This window comes from Hemibagrus wyckioides, linkage group LG28 (assembly GCF_019097595.1).
Source record: "Hemibagrus wyckioides isolate EC202008001 linkage group LG28, SWU_Hwy_1.0, whole genome shotgun sequence".
NCBI classification, from domain to species: Eukaryota; Metazoa; Chordata; class Actinopteri; order Siluriformes; family Bagridae; genus Hemibagrus; species Hemibagrus wyckioides.
In genome coordinates, this window is record NC_080737.1 from 13,630,922 (window position 1) to 13,650,076 (window position 19,155).

Below are 19,155 nucleotides of genomic sequence, written 5' to 3' on the forward strand. Positions count from 1 at the left end.
TAAACGGTTAAATTTGTCTTATATTCGAGTGCATGGACATTTAACCCTTTCATGCATTTTCTCCACATTTAAGGCCGTCTTTAAGGAGATAAATGATCACTTGATGATCACACATATCTGTAATTTAACATACAACAGGAGGCTGATTTCTCTTGCAGTATGTCTCTGGTATTTCAAATCACAAAATAAAAAAAAATAAAAAATAAATAAATAAAAATCCAGACTCCATCTGCATCCTCAAAATATTGTTTATTTAATTTTAGAAATCAGCTGCATCATGCAACAGCAGAAATCACATTTTACATGTCACAAAAATATTGTTATATTAATTTGTTTTATTCCAGGCATGATGGTATTCCTACACAAGGACAATCCATTTACTTATTAATATAAGTAATATTTAGGAAAACGTCATGCATTTTCATCTAGAGTCTATAGAATCTGGATATTTTTTAAAAAATAATAACAGTAATAATAATAATTTGTGCATGAAATGCAATTCAGTAGTTCGTTAATGAATTGGGAACTCGGTTGTTTTTATATTATCACACTATATATTTAAAATACATGTTTACAGAAAATATCATTCAATATCTGGCATGAACTAAATCACGAAACAACAGTCCATAGGATTATACGGAACAAAATGCAGGAATTAGTACAAATAACATCACTGATTAGAACAGTGCTCTACATACCAACATACGCCAAAATAAATACATTAAAGGTGTACAAATAAAACAATTTTTTTTAAAAATCATGTGCGTCTTTATATCATATTCCTGCTTCTACGCCCTTTTCCCCTGCAAATCCTAGTTTTCTCCAAATAGATTCACAGTACAGTCATAATCAGGGCTTCGGAGACCCACAGAGATCTGGCCATGAACATGAACATGAACTCTGGTCATGTGACCTTGATCCTCTCCTCTCCTATCTCATGTGGACATTGGGGGGGGGGGGGGTAATAAATAAATAAATCAGCCACGTCACTCTGCTAGAGAGACCGTTAAATATGTGTGTTGTAGCAGTAGGTCTGAGGAAGATTCGGAGATCAGCTTCAAGTGTCTTAAAATGATGCGCGATTTTACTGAGAAGTATGAAGGACACCTATGAGAGACAATAACATCTCCGTTTGCATTATTCTATTACATATGTTTTAATAGAACTTGCAGGCTCTCTCAGGACACCGGCTGACTCTGTGATGTTTTGTGTAAGACTTCCACCATGTTTGGTTATTTTTAGCTGATCTGATTTCATTTAAGAAGCTAACACCAGCACAGTGTGGCATTTCTGATAGCACTGAAAAAAAACAACAACAACAACAACAACAACTGCTGAGGTGCCTATCTACTATCTAAAAAGGAGAATCTCTTCAGTGTGGAATTGAAAGAGCAACTCTACGCCACACTGGGGACAGAAAACCTGTGGGAGATATAGACTGTGCTGCTTCAGTGAAAACTCTGAGGTGATGGCTTGTCCGATTTGAGTCAATACCTTAGCTGAGTTTGCTAATTCAGCTGCTGTTGCTAACCGGCAGTTGATATAAACTAGTAATATATCAAATTGCTTGTGTTTTTATTATATAGCCTGCTACTCAGTCACAAGTTAGCTATGTTAGCTAGCGGCTGAGCTGTCTACGTGGCTTGCTGTTAATTCTGGTTAATTCGGGTTATTGGGCTGATCAGATCTATAACAAATATAGGCTCTATAAAAACTGTTCCAGTGTCCTTTGCATACTGGTGCACTGTCGATGAGGAAATCTTGGGTGTTGGCATCTAGAGTTTCTGAGGATTTACACCATTGCTGTTTTGAACAATGCTAAAAAGATTAAAAAATATGACATGCTAAAGCCCCATGACCCTGAGGAAAACACAGCATGTTTACTTTAAGACTTTTGTGCCACCCTAAGAATTACTAAACCCACAGGGATCCGAACGTTGCTTGTAAATATTTCAACTCACCAAGAAATTCTATGAATTTTTGAACATGAGTATAAAAGGAAACGGTTTATTTGTGCGGCTAAACCCTGCCGCGCTGCCTCCACCAGTAAAGACAGATGAATGAGATGGAAGTCTTGCACAAACAAAGAATGTTACGTATATATATGCAGTGTAAAATAAGCAACAGTGCACTTTAAACCATCGCTCCTCTCTATTTATACCGCGTGTACGTGACCGGTCACCTTTATGGCCTGCGTCAGTGTTGTAATTTAAGCTCGGAGGAGAGGGGATGTAAAGAATGACCTCAGATTTGACCTGCGATGTGTAATTGGCGAAGTTGCTCGGTTCAGAAATGCCGCTAAATCTCAGAACATCCCGATGGGGTGTTCATCATTCGTTAGCCGTGTGTGTGTGTGTGTGTACAGTCCTAACCTATAAATAACCCAATTTACACTACTTTGACAGATGAATGGCCACATGCTGTGTGTGTGTCGGTGTGTGTATGTGCATGAGGCTCCAGTTTGGCTGTGCCTCAGATAGATAAAGGCCAGGCATTTATAACCTCCCTGTCTCTCTCTAGAGGACTTAGCTGGGTTTCTATTGATAGCAATGAACACAGTCCTGTTTTCCAGATCAGCCATCCAAAATATCAGCATGTCACACACCTACGTCGAAATGAAGTCTCACCTCCGAGACGGAGGCCAAAACAAAAGTGTGTTCGCTGTGATATGCACGTACAGAAGTGTCTGTCAATCCGTTTGGCGTTAATCGATTCTGTGCATGTTGCTGTTAGATTGCAGCTTGGCTCATGCTCTAGTAGAGCTGAGAAAGGCCCAGAGCTATACATACACACACCAGGAAGAGGCTGAAGCTGAGCATGACTACAGCGCTGCCAGAGCGGTACACAGTACGGCCCTTGTACGGCTGCACTGGTCTGAAGGTTTTAGTCATGGGCTTACCATCCAGGAACTTCAAGGAGGAGAATGCTGAGAGCTGTGTAGTGAGAAACACACACACACAGCATGTTAAACTCACAATGTAGTTTGATGTCTCCATATATATATATATATATATATATATATATATATATATATATATATACATACTAGTGTGTATTAGTATCTGTAATATAAGCATCTCACCTGCTCTTTGCTCAGTGGGATGGGGATTTCAAACACAGTCCAGACCACTGCCTCAGTGCAATAAGGTGTGGTCAGAGAGCCTTCATAGCGATAATACTTGGTCATGTTCTTCTCACTGGTTATGAGGTTGCTCAGGGAGATACCACTGATCGTTGTGTTTGAATCTAGAGACCAAAAAAACAATCTGAGTCAGAGTATATTTATATAAAAATACAGGAATGTTGTGCTATGATTATGATGATATGTAGCACTTGTTCAAGCCAAATCTCATTAACACATCAGGAAATAATGAAGCATACATCGATCAGGCATAACATTATGAGCACTGCGAGGTGAAGTGAATAACACTGATGATCATCTCATCATGGCACCTGTTAGTGGGTGGGATATATTAGGCAGCAAGTGAACATTTTGTCCTCAAAGTTGATGTGTTAGAAGCAGGAAAAATGGACAAGTGTAAGGATTTGAACGAGTTTGACAAGGACCAAATTTTGATGGCTAGACGACTGGATCAGAGCATCTCCAAAACTGCAGCTCTTGTGGGGTGTTCCCGGTCTGCAGTGGTCAGTATCTATCAAAAGTGGTCCAAGGAAGGAACAGTGGTGAACCGGCGACAGGGTCATGGACGGCCAAGGCTCACTGATGCACGTGGGGAGTGAAGGCTGGCCCGTGTGATCCGATCCAACAGACGAGCTACTGTTAAGAAGTTAATGCTGGTTCTGATAGAAAGGTGCCAGAATACACTGTGCATGATGGGTCAGGGCTGTTTTGGCAGCAGAAGCGGGACCAACACAATATTAGGCAGGTGGTCATAATGTTATGCCTGATCAGTGTACATGCATAGTCATGTATAAGTAGGCTTTAATAATGATCTAAGTTATATATTCTGCTCATTAGATAAATATCAGATAACTCATTTTGATAATACTGCAAATCATTATAATAATTATTATTATATTATGCATTTATATTATGATCAGGATTTGGGCTAACCTATATTGTGTACAAAATGCATTGTAAATTGATTTACTGCATAATTCATTATATTAATTAACAGAATGAGATACTACTACTGAACCTTTAACATTATTAATGGCTGATTCACATTGACATACATATTTCCAGAATATATAAAGATATATTACTCACTAGCACTTTCCACTTTGGTCAGAGCTTGTATAAGTCCATCATACTTTTTGTTCGCACTCTTTGATTCCTGTCATAAAAAAAAAACAAAACACATGTAGTATGATTTTTAATATTTTCACACACTCTAAGCGATTGAGGAACTCATTGTACGATGCACTTGCCAGGTATCATGCAATACTTTATGATACTTCAGATACTATAGATGGAAACCGGTCAACTTTGAACAACCAATGAAATGAAATTCACCCCACTTTTATTTTCCAGTGGTCAAAAAATCAGGTGGATTCCATAATGAATTAAAACTGCTAACATTATAAAGTGACTGTTATTAAAAATATATAACAATGATACCTCATAAAAGTATCCCAGCACCGCCACTCCAGTTGGGTCCTTCAGAGCTTCTTCCAAAGATTTAAAATTTTCCCTCATATGAACAATATGCAGCTGAGAGTGAGAGAGAGAGAGAGAGAGAGAGAGAGAGAGAGAAGGAGAGCGAAAGAATGAGAGAGACAGAGACAGAGAGAGAGAGAGAGAGAGAGAGACGGAGAGAGGCAAAGAGAGAGAGAGAGAGACAGAGTGAGAGAGAGGGAGACAGAGAGAGAGAGAGAAAGAGAGAGACGGAGAGAGACAGAGAGAGAGAGAGACAGAGAGAGAGAGAGAGAGAGAGAGAGAGAATGAGGATCATTAATATTGACAAAGACTTTTTTAACATTGTAGTAATGATATGTGGAGTACATAGTAGCCTAATGGCTACTAATGAAATTGCTAGAACAATCTTAATAAATAGCCTTCAGGTACACATGTACTTTAGTATAAATTGATTGATGGCACTCTAAATAAAATAATATGTATGATAAAAATAATTGTTGATACCTCTACAAGTGAATTAGAGTCCGATTTCCAAGCGTAATCACCTACATGGGGAAAAACTGTATGCTTGTACTAAATTAAATATTTCATCACTGGAGTATATAATGATTCCTTGCCATTTATTTTATTTTATTTTATTTTATTTTATTTTATTTTATTTTATTTTATTTTATTTTATTTTAATTAAATTAAATTAAATTAAATTAAATTAAATTAAATTAAATTAAATTAAATTAAAAAAAATATTTTTTAAAATTAAATTATATTAAATTTTATTTTATTTTATTTTATTTTATTTTATTTTATTTTATTTTATTTTATTTAAATTAAATTAAATTAAATTAAATTAAATTAAATTAAATTAAATTTTATTTTATTTTATTTTATTTTATTTTATTTTATTTTATTTTATTTTATTTTATTTTATTTTATTTTATTTTATTTTATTCACCCTGTTCTCTCAAAAAAATTGGTCATTTACCAATTTCCTTATTGCATGACAAAAGCTGATCAGTAGTTGTGGTTGTTATGGTAACACCCGCATAAATTCTGTTCAAATTACAAAATACATGTAAACTGGGATTTCTGACAGAATCTTAATAATCTGTGAGGTCAATATGTCTTATAGTATAGGTGTGTGTGTGTGTGTGTGTGTCACCTCCATGGGGTACTGCTCTCCATCGATAGTGTGTTCAGACCCGGGGCCTCCTTTGTCTCCCCAGTGGAAGTGAAACTGCACGGCTTTGTACTTGGCTCCGAGGTTCCCTCCGCTCACAGTGGCCAGATGAGGCACAGATACCTTCACTACAGAAGAAAAGTGCAGAAAAGTGAAACCGATTGCCTCTCATGTTTTTGAGTCGGAGCTTGAATGCGGCTCACGTCGAGGATGCTTTTTGGAATCAAATTATGCAGCAGCAGCAGCAGTCAGCTAAGTTAGAGGACAAACTATCCTCCAAAGTGCTAAAGCCAGACCCCCACTGAGCCTGCTGTGAGCTGTGGCCTGCGGATTGAATGTTATGCCATTTTTATTCACAAATCTAAGGAGATAATAACTTTGGAGCAGACCTTGATATGTCTTTGCAGATTCAGATTACATTTTCACACAGCACCTGTTTTTAAATTAGTATTAGTTTTAAAATGATTGCTTATTTTTTATTATCTAACCATATTTGTTGTCTTTCTTTTACCTGACTTTTTATTTCACATACAAACTACATTACATACTTTATTTTCTATAACAGAAGCTCAGACACTGGGGCTGTCTGCGAGGCAAGTAATACATACCGTATATATATATATTAGTGTAGTGGTCTCATTCTAATCTATTCTTATTCTCTTATTCTATATCAATGATATACTAAAACAATTATCTGTGAAACCTGATTTCACCTACAGCTACATGACGAAATGTATAGTATAGAATACACCAATCAGGCATAGGATTATGAGCAGTGACAGATGAAGGTGAAGTGAATAACACTGATGATCTCCTCATCATGGCACCTGTTAGTCGGTGGGATATATTAGGCAGCAAGTGAACATTTTGTCCTCAAAGTTGATGTTAGAAGCAGGACAAATGGGCAAGCGTAAGGATTTGAGTGAGTTTGACGAAGGGCCAAATTGTGATGGCTAGACAGGGACATGGGCGGCCAAGGCTCATTGTGATGCACGTGAGGAGCAAAGGCTGGCCCATAGACGAGCTACTGTTGCTCAAATTGCTGAAGAAGTTAATGCTGGGTCAGGGCTGTTTTGGAAGCAAAAGGGCGACCAACACAATATTAAGCAGGTGGTTATAATGTTATGCCTGATCATTGTATATTTATAGTATATATGATTAATTCAGATTTCAGTCTGAGCTCCCACTCGCTCCTGAAACTGAAACCCTCCTGTGGAATGTCAATCCAACCTTAATCAAACACTCCTGCAGTGGCACTCCTGATAATTCCCCTGGGTGTTGTTTAATGAAAGACTATGTAGACATTTTTGTGGTTTTTACTCAGTACTCTTTGTGAATGGATAAATCCTTTTCATTCTGGTGATCGGTCTGGGGGTCAAGACTTCCACTCACTGACTTTGTAACTTTGGACTTAATTATTAAGTTACATTAACAGTCACAATAATCCATAGATGTAACAGCATTCCATTTTTAAGATGAAAAATGTTGAATGATTTACTGGATATTTGTCATTGTGTGCTTTATTTATTCTGTAAAGACTTTTGCCTATCAGGTGAAATTCTAATAACCTCACAGAAGCATCTCTGAGCACAAGCAATGATTTTTGGCCAGAAAACGTGGTCCTGAGTCATCTTCTCAGACCATGTAAAGCTTGTTGAGGGCCTGAAAGCCACCAGAACATCAGCACAGATGTTTTTTTTATTCCTGAGCTGATTGTATGGAGAAGATGAAAGGTGTAGGAGAGTGATCTGGAAGAAAGCTCATATCACAACACAGCAGCAAGCTCAGCATCACTCTGCATGTGGTTTGACCTTCTCCTGGAGAGCTGCCAGTGCATCATCTTTTGAACAGATGTACAGTTTATTTATAGGGACACTTTCTGGTTCACTGCCAGTAGAACCTTTTAACTGATCACACAATGAGGATGAAACATTTCTACCATTTATCTTCTGCTCTGTTTGTCCGCAAAGTTGATGTTTTAGAAGCAGGAAAAATGGGAAAATTATGGGGTGTTCCTGGTCTGCAGTGGTCAGTATCTATCAAAAGTGGTCCAAGGAAGGAACAGTGGTGAACCGGTGACAGGGTCAGGGCGGTCAAGGCTCGTTGATGCACGTGGGGAGCGAAGGCTGACCCGTGTGATCCGATCCAACAGACGAGCTACTGTTGATCGAATTACTGAAGAAGTTAATGCTGGTTCTGATAGAAAGGTGTCAGAATACACAGTGCACGACAGGTCAGGGCTGTTTTGGCAGCAGAAGGGGGACCAATACAATATTAGGCAGGTGGTCATAATGTTATGCCTGGTCAGTGTTTGAGTGCAGGATGCAAACTATTGACATAAACACTGTGAGGTGAAGTGATCAAGGACAAGTAAGAAGGCCTGATTAGATTAGGGAAGCTCGTCCATCTTATCCAATAAACATTTTGACATACTGTGAATAATATGTGTAGCGAATATCAATCTCTGTTACACTCATGTGGAGGCTTATATACTTTCATGGCAACATTAATATTCCAATATCACTCTATCAGTGGAAGCTGGATACTGGTGGTGTGAAAAATGTCGTAACCTTGTTCTGATCTTCTTTAAACTTCCGCTATAAAGACAGAAGTTTAGCCCATTTACACCAACGGTTTCTGCTATACTATTTCTCAAAATCCTTTCCATAAAAGACTTTAACCTGCTTTATGTGCTTGATTAACCCCTTACCAGAGTGTCCGTTGTTTTTCAGGGTGCTGCTGAAGGCTTGTTGATAGCCCTGGAAAGCGAATGGCGTGAGCTTGTGGTCCAGCTTGGTTTTCCTGGTCACTATATTAATGGGTGACTGTCTATTTTTCATGCAATCTTCATGCACCTCATGCCAAGACTCCGGTCCTGTAGCAAACACAGTGGAAACGTAATGACGTATAGTGTTGCTCCCATGATTATGTCTTCTATAAACTCTTCTGTTATTTCTATCTGAACTTCGTTCAATTATGCAGCACAGAAACGATGACCTTACCTTTGCAGTGTGAATCACAGGTCACCTGGGACTGGTAACACCAATCTCCTGATAGAGAGAGACATATTAGCATGTGGATCATTGTCAGCTAAAACATTCACTGCCATGGATGTGTATAAATGTGTTATCTAGCTGGTAAGAGTGCCTCTATCTGATCCTGCTTTTCTTATATCGTTCTCAAATTATATCTCTTGTTTTCTGTCTCATAGAAATACAGCCATCCATCTATTGTCTGTATCACTTTAATCCCAGAGGACTCAGGGCAAAAGGCAAGGGACACCCTGGATAAGGTGCAAACCAATCACAAGGCACAATTACACACACACACACTACAGTTCATTTAAAGATGCCGATACAATGGCTTGTGTCTTTGGACATGGAAAATCACTGAAGCATGGGGAGAAGATGCAAACTCTGCCAAAACAAGCCAGATGTGGGAATCGAACCCCCAACCCCCTCGGCAAGTATACTAACCATTAAGCCACCCCCATACACCCCCCGCCCTTTCTTCTGTGTCAAGATCTGTAATAATTATATAATATCGAAAAACAAGCAAGTTTCATTTTTTGACTTAAATAAGAAATAAAGAATTGCCCAGCTAATCTAATCACACCACGTCATCTGACCCGCACTTTAGAAAGGAACTGATATGTAGGCCACTTCAAGCAGACGTGAGCATTTTCCACATCTTACGCACCAGCAGAGTTACTGATCCTATTTGTGTGTGATATTCATATATTTACACATGTCTACTCTGCCAGTCCCAGGCTCCTAAACACAAGCTAAGATCACTTTATCCCCCAGTCATATCCTTGCAAGTGTGTTAAGCTGGCTAGCTTTCTCTGCTTACTTGGCTGACCAATGAGTTAATCCCGGCCGCTATTCTCCATTGCAACACTGAAATTCAGTCTGTACAACTAAACAAAACGGCAGAATGTGAGCCAGGATGCTTTAGAACGTTTCCGAGACTCAGTGCAGCTTTATCCTACGTGAGAGATAGTGTTGTTGGTCTGTTTAGCCTTCATGTTTTAACAGGGCTTGATCATTATCGCCTACATCATATATATATATATATATATATAGCGTTACAGTTTACTTGTATAAGCTGTGTATAGGGAAGGAACCGAAGTGATACTGCACTGAAAATACTGCACCAATACCACTACTCCAAGTAGCTATTGTGCTTTCATTTCTGTTTTGTTTGTTTTAACCAATTCCCACCCACCAGGTAGGTCTCCTCATCATACAACAGCTAACATCCAGAAAGGGCAAAGGCTAACACAGGCTTCCTCTAACACACATGAAGCCAGTCACTTCACACCTACATCAAAGGGCAGCGCAACATGCAAGAAGGAAAGCACTATCCGCCCCTTCGAGTTCATAGACGACCTTGATTGGTCAACCCTTGCACCAAAAGAGCAAGGCAAATATGCAGTAAATCATTCCCACACCATGTCATGCTTAACTGATGTTGAAAATACCTTGCATGCATTTTCTGTCAAGGGGAAATGCAAGCATGTAGCCCAAACCACTTGTATAAAACGTCTAAATATGGGAGTGAGAACTGCAATTCTAACCCATAATTGGGCTGAAAAATAACTCTAATGAAACTGATTAACTGGAAATCCAGTCATTTTAGGTTGCTTTATATTCAGTCTGAGAACTAGAACCTTGTGAAAGTCAGAGTCACTGTGGAGACGAGACATAACAGTTCATTCCTTCATCCTTGGGAAGAGCTTCATCCTGCTCACGGTCAGAGTGGATCTGGAGCCTTTCCCAGAAACAGTGTGGAATACAGCATGGATAGGATTCATCGCAGGGACCTAATTATTTCTTTTAAGCTTTTATTTTGACCCATTATTAAAGTCAGTGAGTCTCAAAGTGGCGCCTGGGGACTCACAGGGGGGTCTGTAAAGCAGAAGCAGGGGGTCTGTGCTTTTAGTATTTTTATTATTTTATATATTGAGTTATTATAGTTTATGAATCCGTTTAATACAAACAGCCTATAAATAACATCAGACTGGACCTAATGTGTCTGAGGAAAAGTTCAATGGCTGTAATAAAAATATTTTTTTACATATTTATCTAATGTTGATTAAATAAATCTCTAGTTAAAGATGTTCCTGGCTACAGCATGACATTCCAAATGAAATTTTGTATTATTGTTTTGTATTAGCTCATGTTAGGCAAATAAATTGTCACATTTCGTAGTCTATTATCATGTTCATACGGAGCATCAATGTTAATCTTGTGTCTGTAATGAACATTTAATAAGCAGATTTTCGGTACTGAGCCTCTGGAAAGCCGCGCATCTCATCAGTGGTCATTTTGATCTTTTGAGCATTGCAGAACAAAAGAAAGGCCAACAATACGGCGGCCCTCGCAGCTGGTTCCTGCTGTCTAGGAAAATAAACCAAATTCCAGAGAGCTGATAAAAGGCGACGTTCTGCACGTCGACCATCAGTGGTATTATTAAAGTATTTTTTTAAATTTATTTCTTTTGGGTCAGCTTGAACTATCCCCTGAACATGTTCGAATTTTAATCATGATTCATTAATAAATCATTTTAAAGGAAAGATTGCCTGTCTGGTCCCGATCCCACAGAGTTACCGTAGTTGATAGGAAGGTGTTTAAACACACAGTGCATCACAGCTTGCAGTGTCTTGGGCTGCGTAGCTGTCAGAGTGCCTGTGCTGATCCCTTCATTCTACTGAAATCAGCTATAATGGGCAAGTGAGCATCAGAACTGGACCATGAAGCAATGGAAGAAGCTGGCCTGGTCTGAGGAATCATATTGTCTTTAACATCTTTTGGATGTTTGTGTGTGCCACCAAGATAGCACCAAGATGCACTATGGGGAGAAGGCAAGCTGGTGGAGGTAGCATACTGGCATTAATGTGAATATTAATCTGACATGTACCACCTACCTAAACATTAAGTACACACCTTAATGACCTCTTTCAGCAGGATAATGCTCACAGCTACACTGCAAAAATTATTCAGGAATGTTTGAAGGAGTCATAGGTGTTGGCTTGGCCTCCAAATTCCCCAGATCTCAGTCTGATTGAGTAGCTGTGGGATGTGCTGGACAAACAAAGTCTGATCCATGGACCTCACCTCATCAGAACTTACAGGATTTAAAAGATCTGTTTGGTGCCAGATACCACAGCACACCTTCAGAGGTCTAGTGTTGTCCAAGTCTCCATGTGTCAGAGCTGATTTGGTGGTAAAAGGGAGACCTACACAACATTAGGCAGGTGGGGGAGGAAGTAGCAGTTCAGTGGTTAAGGTGTGGGACTAATGGTTCATTGGGTTGTGAGTTCAAATCCCAGGTCCACCAAGCTGCTGCTGTTAGACCTCAGTTGTATTTTTAGATAAACGTAAGTCACTTTGGATAGTGGTTTTACTGGTATAGCTGAATTGTCAATATCTGCATTACCAATTAGAGGAAAAATGTCTCAGTTAATAAACTCTGAGAACCAAGAAAGCTCACATCAGTGGCCCTTGAGGTAAAAAAGCAACCAAATGGTAGATATAATACTTCACTGACAAAATGTCTCCTTATCTTCAGAATCGTCTTTCGCAGTAATCACTTTCCGCTGTACGACACTAAACATCTCCAGTTTATTATCATTACTACACTTTTACAACATGCTTACAGTTATACTTGTCATTCTGCACTTGCCCAACTGCTTTCCCGTATTGCACTCACGCTCTAATCGTCCTCTATCACTTTCTTTCATCATAAACGTGTAGATCATTCTAATCAATGATAAACCTGAACTTGAACTACTTCAATCTATTGCAAAAACAATAAAAATGTTCCACCTCAGTTTCCTGCATGAATTGCTTTTCTCGGTACATGACAGAAAATCTCTCTGTTCATCATGACAGAGATTCAAAGCTTGAACGATGCATCTAGTTTTCTTCTTACTGTATATGGAACACGAGGAATGTGCATGTTGACTGTTTCATTTGAAGTGATGCTTGGACCGAACACTGAGATTAATCTCTAATAAAGTACAGGGTGATGCATGTTTTCTGAGAAATGTCTACTCAAGGGTATGTATAGTCTGGACTGTTAAAGGAGTGTGTACACACCTTTGCTGGTACACATCGTCTTACCTCACCTACCTTTTGTCTCTTCGAGGACCTAGAGGACGCAGTGTACCTTAACTCAATGAGCTCAGATAACGTCACATCAGAGGAACCTTCGAGCACGTGAACGTCGCTCCGGCGCTTTCACTACATCATCACGTCACCTGATCAGACGCACCGTGCGCAACGAGCAACGCGCGAGACGCGCCTGCTACCTCACCTGCTGTTGTAACATGCCACCACAAAATGACACAGAATTGAGCTCAGCATTTCGCTTGCTTGCTAAGGACACAGATCATCCCTGATTCGTCTGACGCACAGCCCCGGTGTCTGCGCCGTTTTTCGTTACACTTCGGAAACCCGTGGTCACGGCGCTATAAATATTGGATGCTCAATTCGCGGATGTGGCGCTTGTACGCGTCCGGGCCAAGCAAGCCGCGCTGTTCAGTCTGCGTAAAGCTCGGAGCTCGCTTTATAGAAAGCCAAATGGTCCATAAACGGTTGATGTGTATAGCTCGAGCAGGGGTGCAAACTGCGCATCAAGCACGATTGACATGAGCAAGTAAACATAAAAGCATCTGGAAACATAAAAGTATTACAAAAACATGCAATTAGAGACATAAATTCATCTAAAGTGAAGATGATTTTATGTGTCCAATTATCTGAGTAGCTTCAATACTATAACAATTAAAGGTGCCAAATTATTTAGCATTTAGTATCTAAATCTATCTATCTATCTATCTATCTATCTATCTATCTATCTATCTATCTATCTATCTATCTATCTATCTATATAAACTGCCAAAATAAACTAGATACCATCAGTATATACACTATATGGCCAAAATTCCTGGACAACTGACCGTCACACCTATATATGGTTCAAACTAATGCCATAAACTTAGAAGCACTCAATCTTATAGGCGGTCTTGTAGCCTGTATGCTGTAGTCTTACAGTTTCCTTCACTAGAACAAAGATCCAGTTCCATCATGACAATGCTCCTGTGCACAAAGCGAGTTTGATGAAGACACGGTTTGCCAAAGTCGGAGTGGAAGAACTTAAGTGGCTTTCACTTTGAGTCCTCAATCAACATCAGTGCCATAAGCTCACTAATTGTGAGCTTAGTGACTCAGTGGGTAATTCCTCAGAGACACACTCCAAAATGTAGTGGAAATTCTTCCCAGTAGAGTGGAGTAACAGTAAATCATGTGTGCGATATTAAAAAAGGACATATGGGTGTGTGTGATGGTCAGGTGTCCATAAACATTTGGATCTTGGCACGCAAAATGCAGGTTTTGAGAGTGTAGGCATGTCAGATTTTTAGTGATGTTTATAGTACAGAACACAATCAGCCACTAATAATGCTCTTAAAAATATTAAATTAATTATTTTTTAAATACCTGACCTTTTCTCTCACACCGAAAGCACCTACGTTTATTTTTTTACTGCTATAAAATATTTTATATACGCTTGGTAAATTCGAATTTTGGATGAATTTATGGACCTTTTGGCTTTCCACGGCAGAGTTTGGGGTGAGACAGCGCGCGCAGGTGCAGCAGGAGAGGCTCGGCGGTCACACCAGCTGCGCAATGCGGCGACATGTCCCGCTTTTTCTGCTACACTTTCTAACTTTCTCTCAGAGCTTATAACGCGCTTATGTCCGTGTCATGGAGGATGAAGAGGTTGTGATCGATGACTGATGAGAGAATATGAAGGAGGATGATGGAACGGGATGTTTCCAGATGGACCGTGGCAGGTGTGTCCGAGCTTTTACGCGCTCGTAAGAACGTTATAAGAATATTTAAGAGTTAAACCTATTCTAATCCCAAGGATAGCAATGGAAATGGAGAAATCTTAGTGCGCTTTTGTATCCCAGTGTGCGCGAGATTAAAACCAGTTAATGAGCCCGGTGTCTTTCCAGTTTGTCTACGTAATAGAGATAACAATAAGCGCCAGCGATTACTTAATCTACATCTGTGAGAAAATATTTGCTATAATAATAATAATAATAATAATAATAGAACAAATATTTGTAGCTAAACGGTTTGTTTTCAATGCACCTTGAAATAAATACAAACTTAATCTGATCTAAAAAGCCATCAGACTGAATTAATCCCGGATAAAGAATAGACTCACCTGCACCGGTGCACATGCTCCAAACCGATGCGATAAGGAGAAGACGCGAAATGTGCGCGCGCATTGTGGAGCTTCAGCAGCCGAACCAACACACAATGGGATCTTTAATGTTTTGTTGTTGTTGTTGTTGTTGTTTTTCTCCTCTTTTCTTTTTGATAGTGATCGGCTTTCAGGAGTGTCGCGCTTATTTATTAGCCTTTAGTGCGTTTCCGGTGACACCTCCCCCCAATAAACACGCAGGCGGAGAGCATGACTGCTGATCGATGCGCTTATATCACGCACGTTCCTCACATTCTGCTGTGCGTGTGTGTGGGTGCGTGCGTGCGTGCGTGCGAGCGCGCGCGCTCTGTGATGGAATAAAGGTGAAGAATAAAATGAAGGTGGTTTCGGTTAACGGACCCCTACAGGTAGCTGAGGGTCACCGGAGACACGCGCGCGCGACCTGTGTGGGAATTTGCACCTGCACAGTGTGATGCTTCACTGGAGCGCGTCAAGACACACACACACACACACACACTCACAATGCCTTCTCGTGCGCTCCGATTACACTGCATTATTGCGTTAAGGTACATCAAAAATCTATTAATTTCCAATTACACATTGCGCCCCGCCTACCAGCACTTCTGTATATATTTTTCAATCTAATGCATGCATCAAATAGCCAACATGCAACAAAGATGAATTAACAGTATAGCTAATCTCACACACTCATCTGCGCACGTGCTACCGATTCATCCAACTATACAGTCTAACAGTCCAGCCTGTCCACTGAGCAGAAACTTGTGTCTTGCTAATTAAAATTATAGTTTTGTACCCGACATCTGCACTAAAGTTGCTGACCCAGAAAAAGTGAAAAAGCATTAAGGAAGACATAGACTAAATATTTTCCACTAGCTTTCCTGCATCACAGAACTGTATTCTGTTTATTTAATTTGAATGAAAAGATGACATGATAATGACCTTCATCTTCAAGTGTGGTCATGAGTTCACGCTTGGTGTGCATGCCGGTTATGAGGAATAAAGAATACGGAATTAGGTGTATTGTGAGGTTGTGTTTATCTGTCACATATACAATACTGCACAGTGAAATTCTTTTACTCACATATCCCATCCTTAGAGGGTTGGGGTCAGAGCGCAGGGTCAGCCATGATGCAGCACCCCTGGAGCAGGAATGGGGCTGAGGGCTTTGCTTGACTGTCCAACTGTGGCAGCTTGAATGGTGGGATCTTCTGATCAACAATCCAGAGCCTTGAGCTAACTGTATACTTTCATACACACACACACTCATACACTATAACAACCTGGAATAAAACATCATTCATATTAAATTCCTCACTCTATCTCTCTCATATCAGACAAATGTTTTGATAATTAAAGCTGAATGACCCACAAGGAAATTAAGAGCCAGTGTCATTTCCGCCCGTCTGATTCTCTTCCCTCAGCTACTGTTTATCTAATAATAACTTGTTGCGTTTAGCTTTATTTGACAGGCTCATTGCACACAGCCTTTCAGCGAAACAGTATAATTAGTTTGGCTCAAAAAAGAAAGTTTAGTTTTAAGATTCACAAATTCCAAACCAAGCTACTAATTCACAAAATCACACGAGCATATATAATACACACTATATTGCCAAAAGTTTTAGAACACCCCTCCAATCTATCAGGGGTTGGTCTCTGCCCCTTAGTTCCTGTGAAAGGAACTCTTAATGCTTCAGGACACCAAGATGTTTTGGACAATTTCATGCTCCCAACTTTGTGGGAACAGTTTGGGGATGACCCCTTCCTGTTCGAACATGACTGCACACCAGTGCACAAAGCAAGGTTCATGGATGAGGGAGTTTGGTGTGGAGGAACTTGACTGACCTGCACAGAGTCCTAACCTCAACCTCATCTTTGGGATGAATTAGAGCGGAGACTGCGAGCCAGGCTTAAACTGGGACATCTGCCTTTACATGCACACGTCTGTAATATGGAGTCGGCCCGCCCTTTGCAGCTATAACAGCATCAACTCTTCTGGGAAGGCTTTCCAAAAGGCGTAGGAGTGTGTTTATGGGAATTTTTGACCATTTCGTCTAGAAGTGCATTTGTGAGGTCAGGCACTGATGTTGGACGAGAAGGTCTGGCTCACAGTCTCCACTCTAATTCATCTCAAAGGTGTTCTATCAGGTTGAGGTCAGGACTCTGTGAAGTTCCTCCACACCAAACTCACTCATCCATGTCTTTATGGACCTTGCTTTGTACACTGGTGTGCAGTCATGTTGGAACAGGAAGGGGTCATCCCCAAACTGTTCCCACAAAGTTGGGAGCATGAAATTGTCCAAAATGTCTTGGTATGCTGAAGCATTAAGAGTTCCTTTCACTGGAACTAAGGGGCCGAGACCTCCCTGAAAAACAAAACCTGAATTCAATGATTTGGAGGGGTGTCCCAAAACTTTTTGGCAATATAGTGATATAATGTATGTTTCTTTTTCTTTCTTTTTTTTATCATTTCAGATTTTTGGTCTAACTATACCAGTGTAAAAGTTACCGAGACCTATCTGGAAATGTCAGCAAAAGGAGAAAATGACAAAAGATCAAAAACATTTGACAAAAGGAAATCCCATGCCAATCAGCACATCAACAAAACTGAGGTGGGGTTTCCTGTGTCCCAATCAGTCACTCTAATCAAATAAAATGCTGGGATTTATTTAGTCTTTATTACTATCCACAATAAATACAGTCACTGCCCTTCTTCTCAGCACAGGGCTCCTACCAGTGTCTAATGTCTTTGATTAACTGTCTAATGTCTCATTAGTGTGGTTTTTATAGTGAGTATTGATTTTGCTATCAGATATCAGTCCTTAATGCTCTCTGCTTTAAATACACAATAAATGAAACAGAGAATACGTCCAGTGAAGTTGATTTTTCCGAACTAGCTCATGCTCATTGTCTGTTTTGTATCAATAATCTAAATACGAAATAATAAAATACCAAAAAAGGAATAGCAAAATATAATTGAATTTCACTGTTGCACATAAATGGCAGTCCAGTGCTGAGGCTTAAATAAGTTAAGTTCACTTTCTCAGGTGAAACTCAAACTCACTAAACATATATATATATATATTAATCCAGTTCTAGCAGTTACACTTACTCACAAATACTTTAATATCTGCACTGTGGCTGTAGTGTTATATAGTATTGTACTACTATACTAAGTCTGTGACCTACTGAACCAGTGTTAATGTATTCATTGATAGAAACTTTTGTACATCGCTCTGGATAAGAGCGTCTGCCAAATGCCAGAAATGTAAATGTATTAATAGGATCACTAGCATAGAGTATCACTACACTGTGTTTATGTATCTAGGGTTCCTATCTACTGCAGCAGTGTCTAGTAAAGGTGATTCGAAAGGTTAAATGTTGGTGTGATCCTGTGGGAACTGTCACCCAGTAGCCTACAGATCATAGCTCAGGAGTGTGAAGCACTTTAATGTAGGCTTGCTGACATCTACTGGGATACTGTGGGAACTACATCAGGATGTCAGACTCCTAGGGTGTGAATGTGTTATAAGAAGGACAACACGAATCAAATCCCTGTACAACTCACTTTTGTCAGCCCTCGTTTAGACACTTAAAGTTGATCAGACCTGATTGGTCAATCCCTAGTTTTGTCTTTGTTTTGGCCATTTCTGGCCATTTCACCACTAACGCTGAGAGAACCTCAACACAAGTGCATGAGATTTTCTTGCACATAAAAAGTCAATAAACACCCAAGGGCTTTTACTTGCATGCGTAAAACATTTATTGAAAAGGGTTATTTTTTTTCCAAACAAAGCCACCAAACACAAAGCTGGTGTCTACAATGTCATGACTTTTCTTTTAATAAATCAGTTATACCACTGAAGAAATGCATGTCTACAAAAGGAATGAAATGTTGATGGTATTAAAAGTACTTAGGAACTTATGAAAGTATGTTTAGTTGTTTTTAATCTGGTAGTATTTGAAAATAATTATATCTAATTTTGATTTACAGGACAAGAGATCAACAAAATTCAACAATATGAACAGAAAAAGTCAGAAATGACAAATAAACAGTCCGCAAACTACTTTTTTTCCTTTCCTGAACAAAAAATAAAAACATTAAAAACTCCCATAACAGATG

At 39.5% G+C, this 19,155-nt stretch overlaps 1 protein-coding gene and 1 long non-coding RNA gene across 3 annotated transcripts; one reads left to right on the top strand and one right to left on the bottom strand.

Moving 5' to 3' along the window:
* Nucleotides 1-236: 236 nt before the first annotated feature.
* On the bottom strand, nucleotides 237-15,338 carry ca4a (carbonic anhydrase IV a). The gene is made up of 8 exons (XM_058383624.1): nucleotides 15,015-15,338; nucleotides 8,780-8,827; nucleotides 8,488-8,652; nucleotides 5,760-5,905; nucleotides 4,583-4,675; nucleotides 4,232-4,298; nucleotides 3,083-3,246; nucleotides 237-2,933 (listed from the first exon to the last, which is right to left on the bottom strand). The coding sequence occupies exons 1-8, from the start codon at nucleotides 15,076-15,078 to the stop codon at nucleotides 2,754-2,756; spliced, it is 927 nt and encodes a 308-aa protein (XP_058239607.1). The 5' UTR covers nucleotides 15,079-15,338; the 3' UTR covers nucleotides 237-2,753.
* LOC131348552 (uncharacterized) lies at nucleotides 14,415-19,154 on the top strand. Of its 2 annotated transcripts, XR_009203948.1 has the most exons (4): nucleotides 14,415-14,634; nucleotides 16,132-16,233; nucleotides 17,508-17,644; nucleotides 19,027-19,154. It is a non-coding gene; the product is annotated as an uncharacterized LOC131348552 (long non-coding RNA). The 2 variants fall into 2 exon arrangements; XR_009203947.1 differs by lacking the exon at nucleotides 16,132-16,233.
* Nucleotide 19,155: the final 1 nt, after the last annotated feature.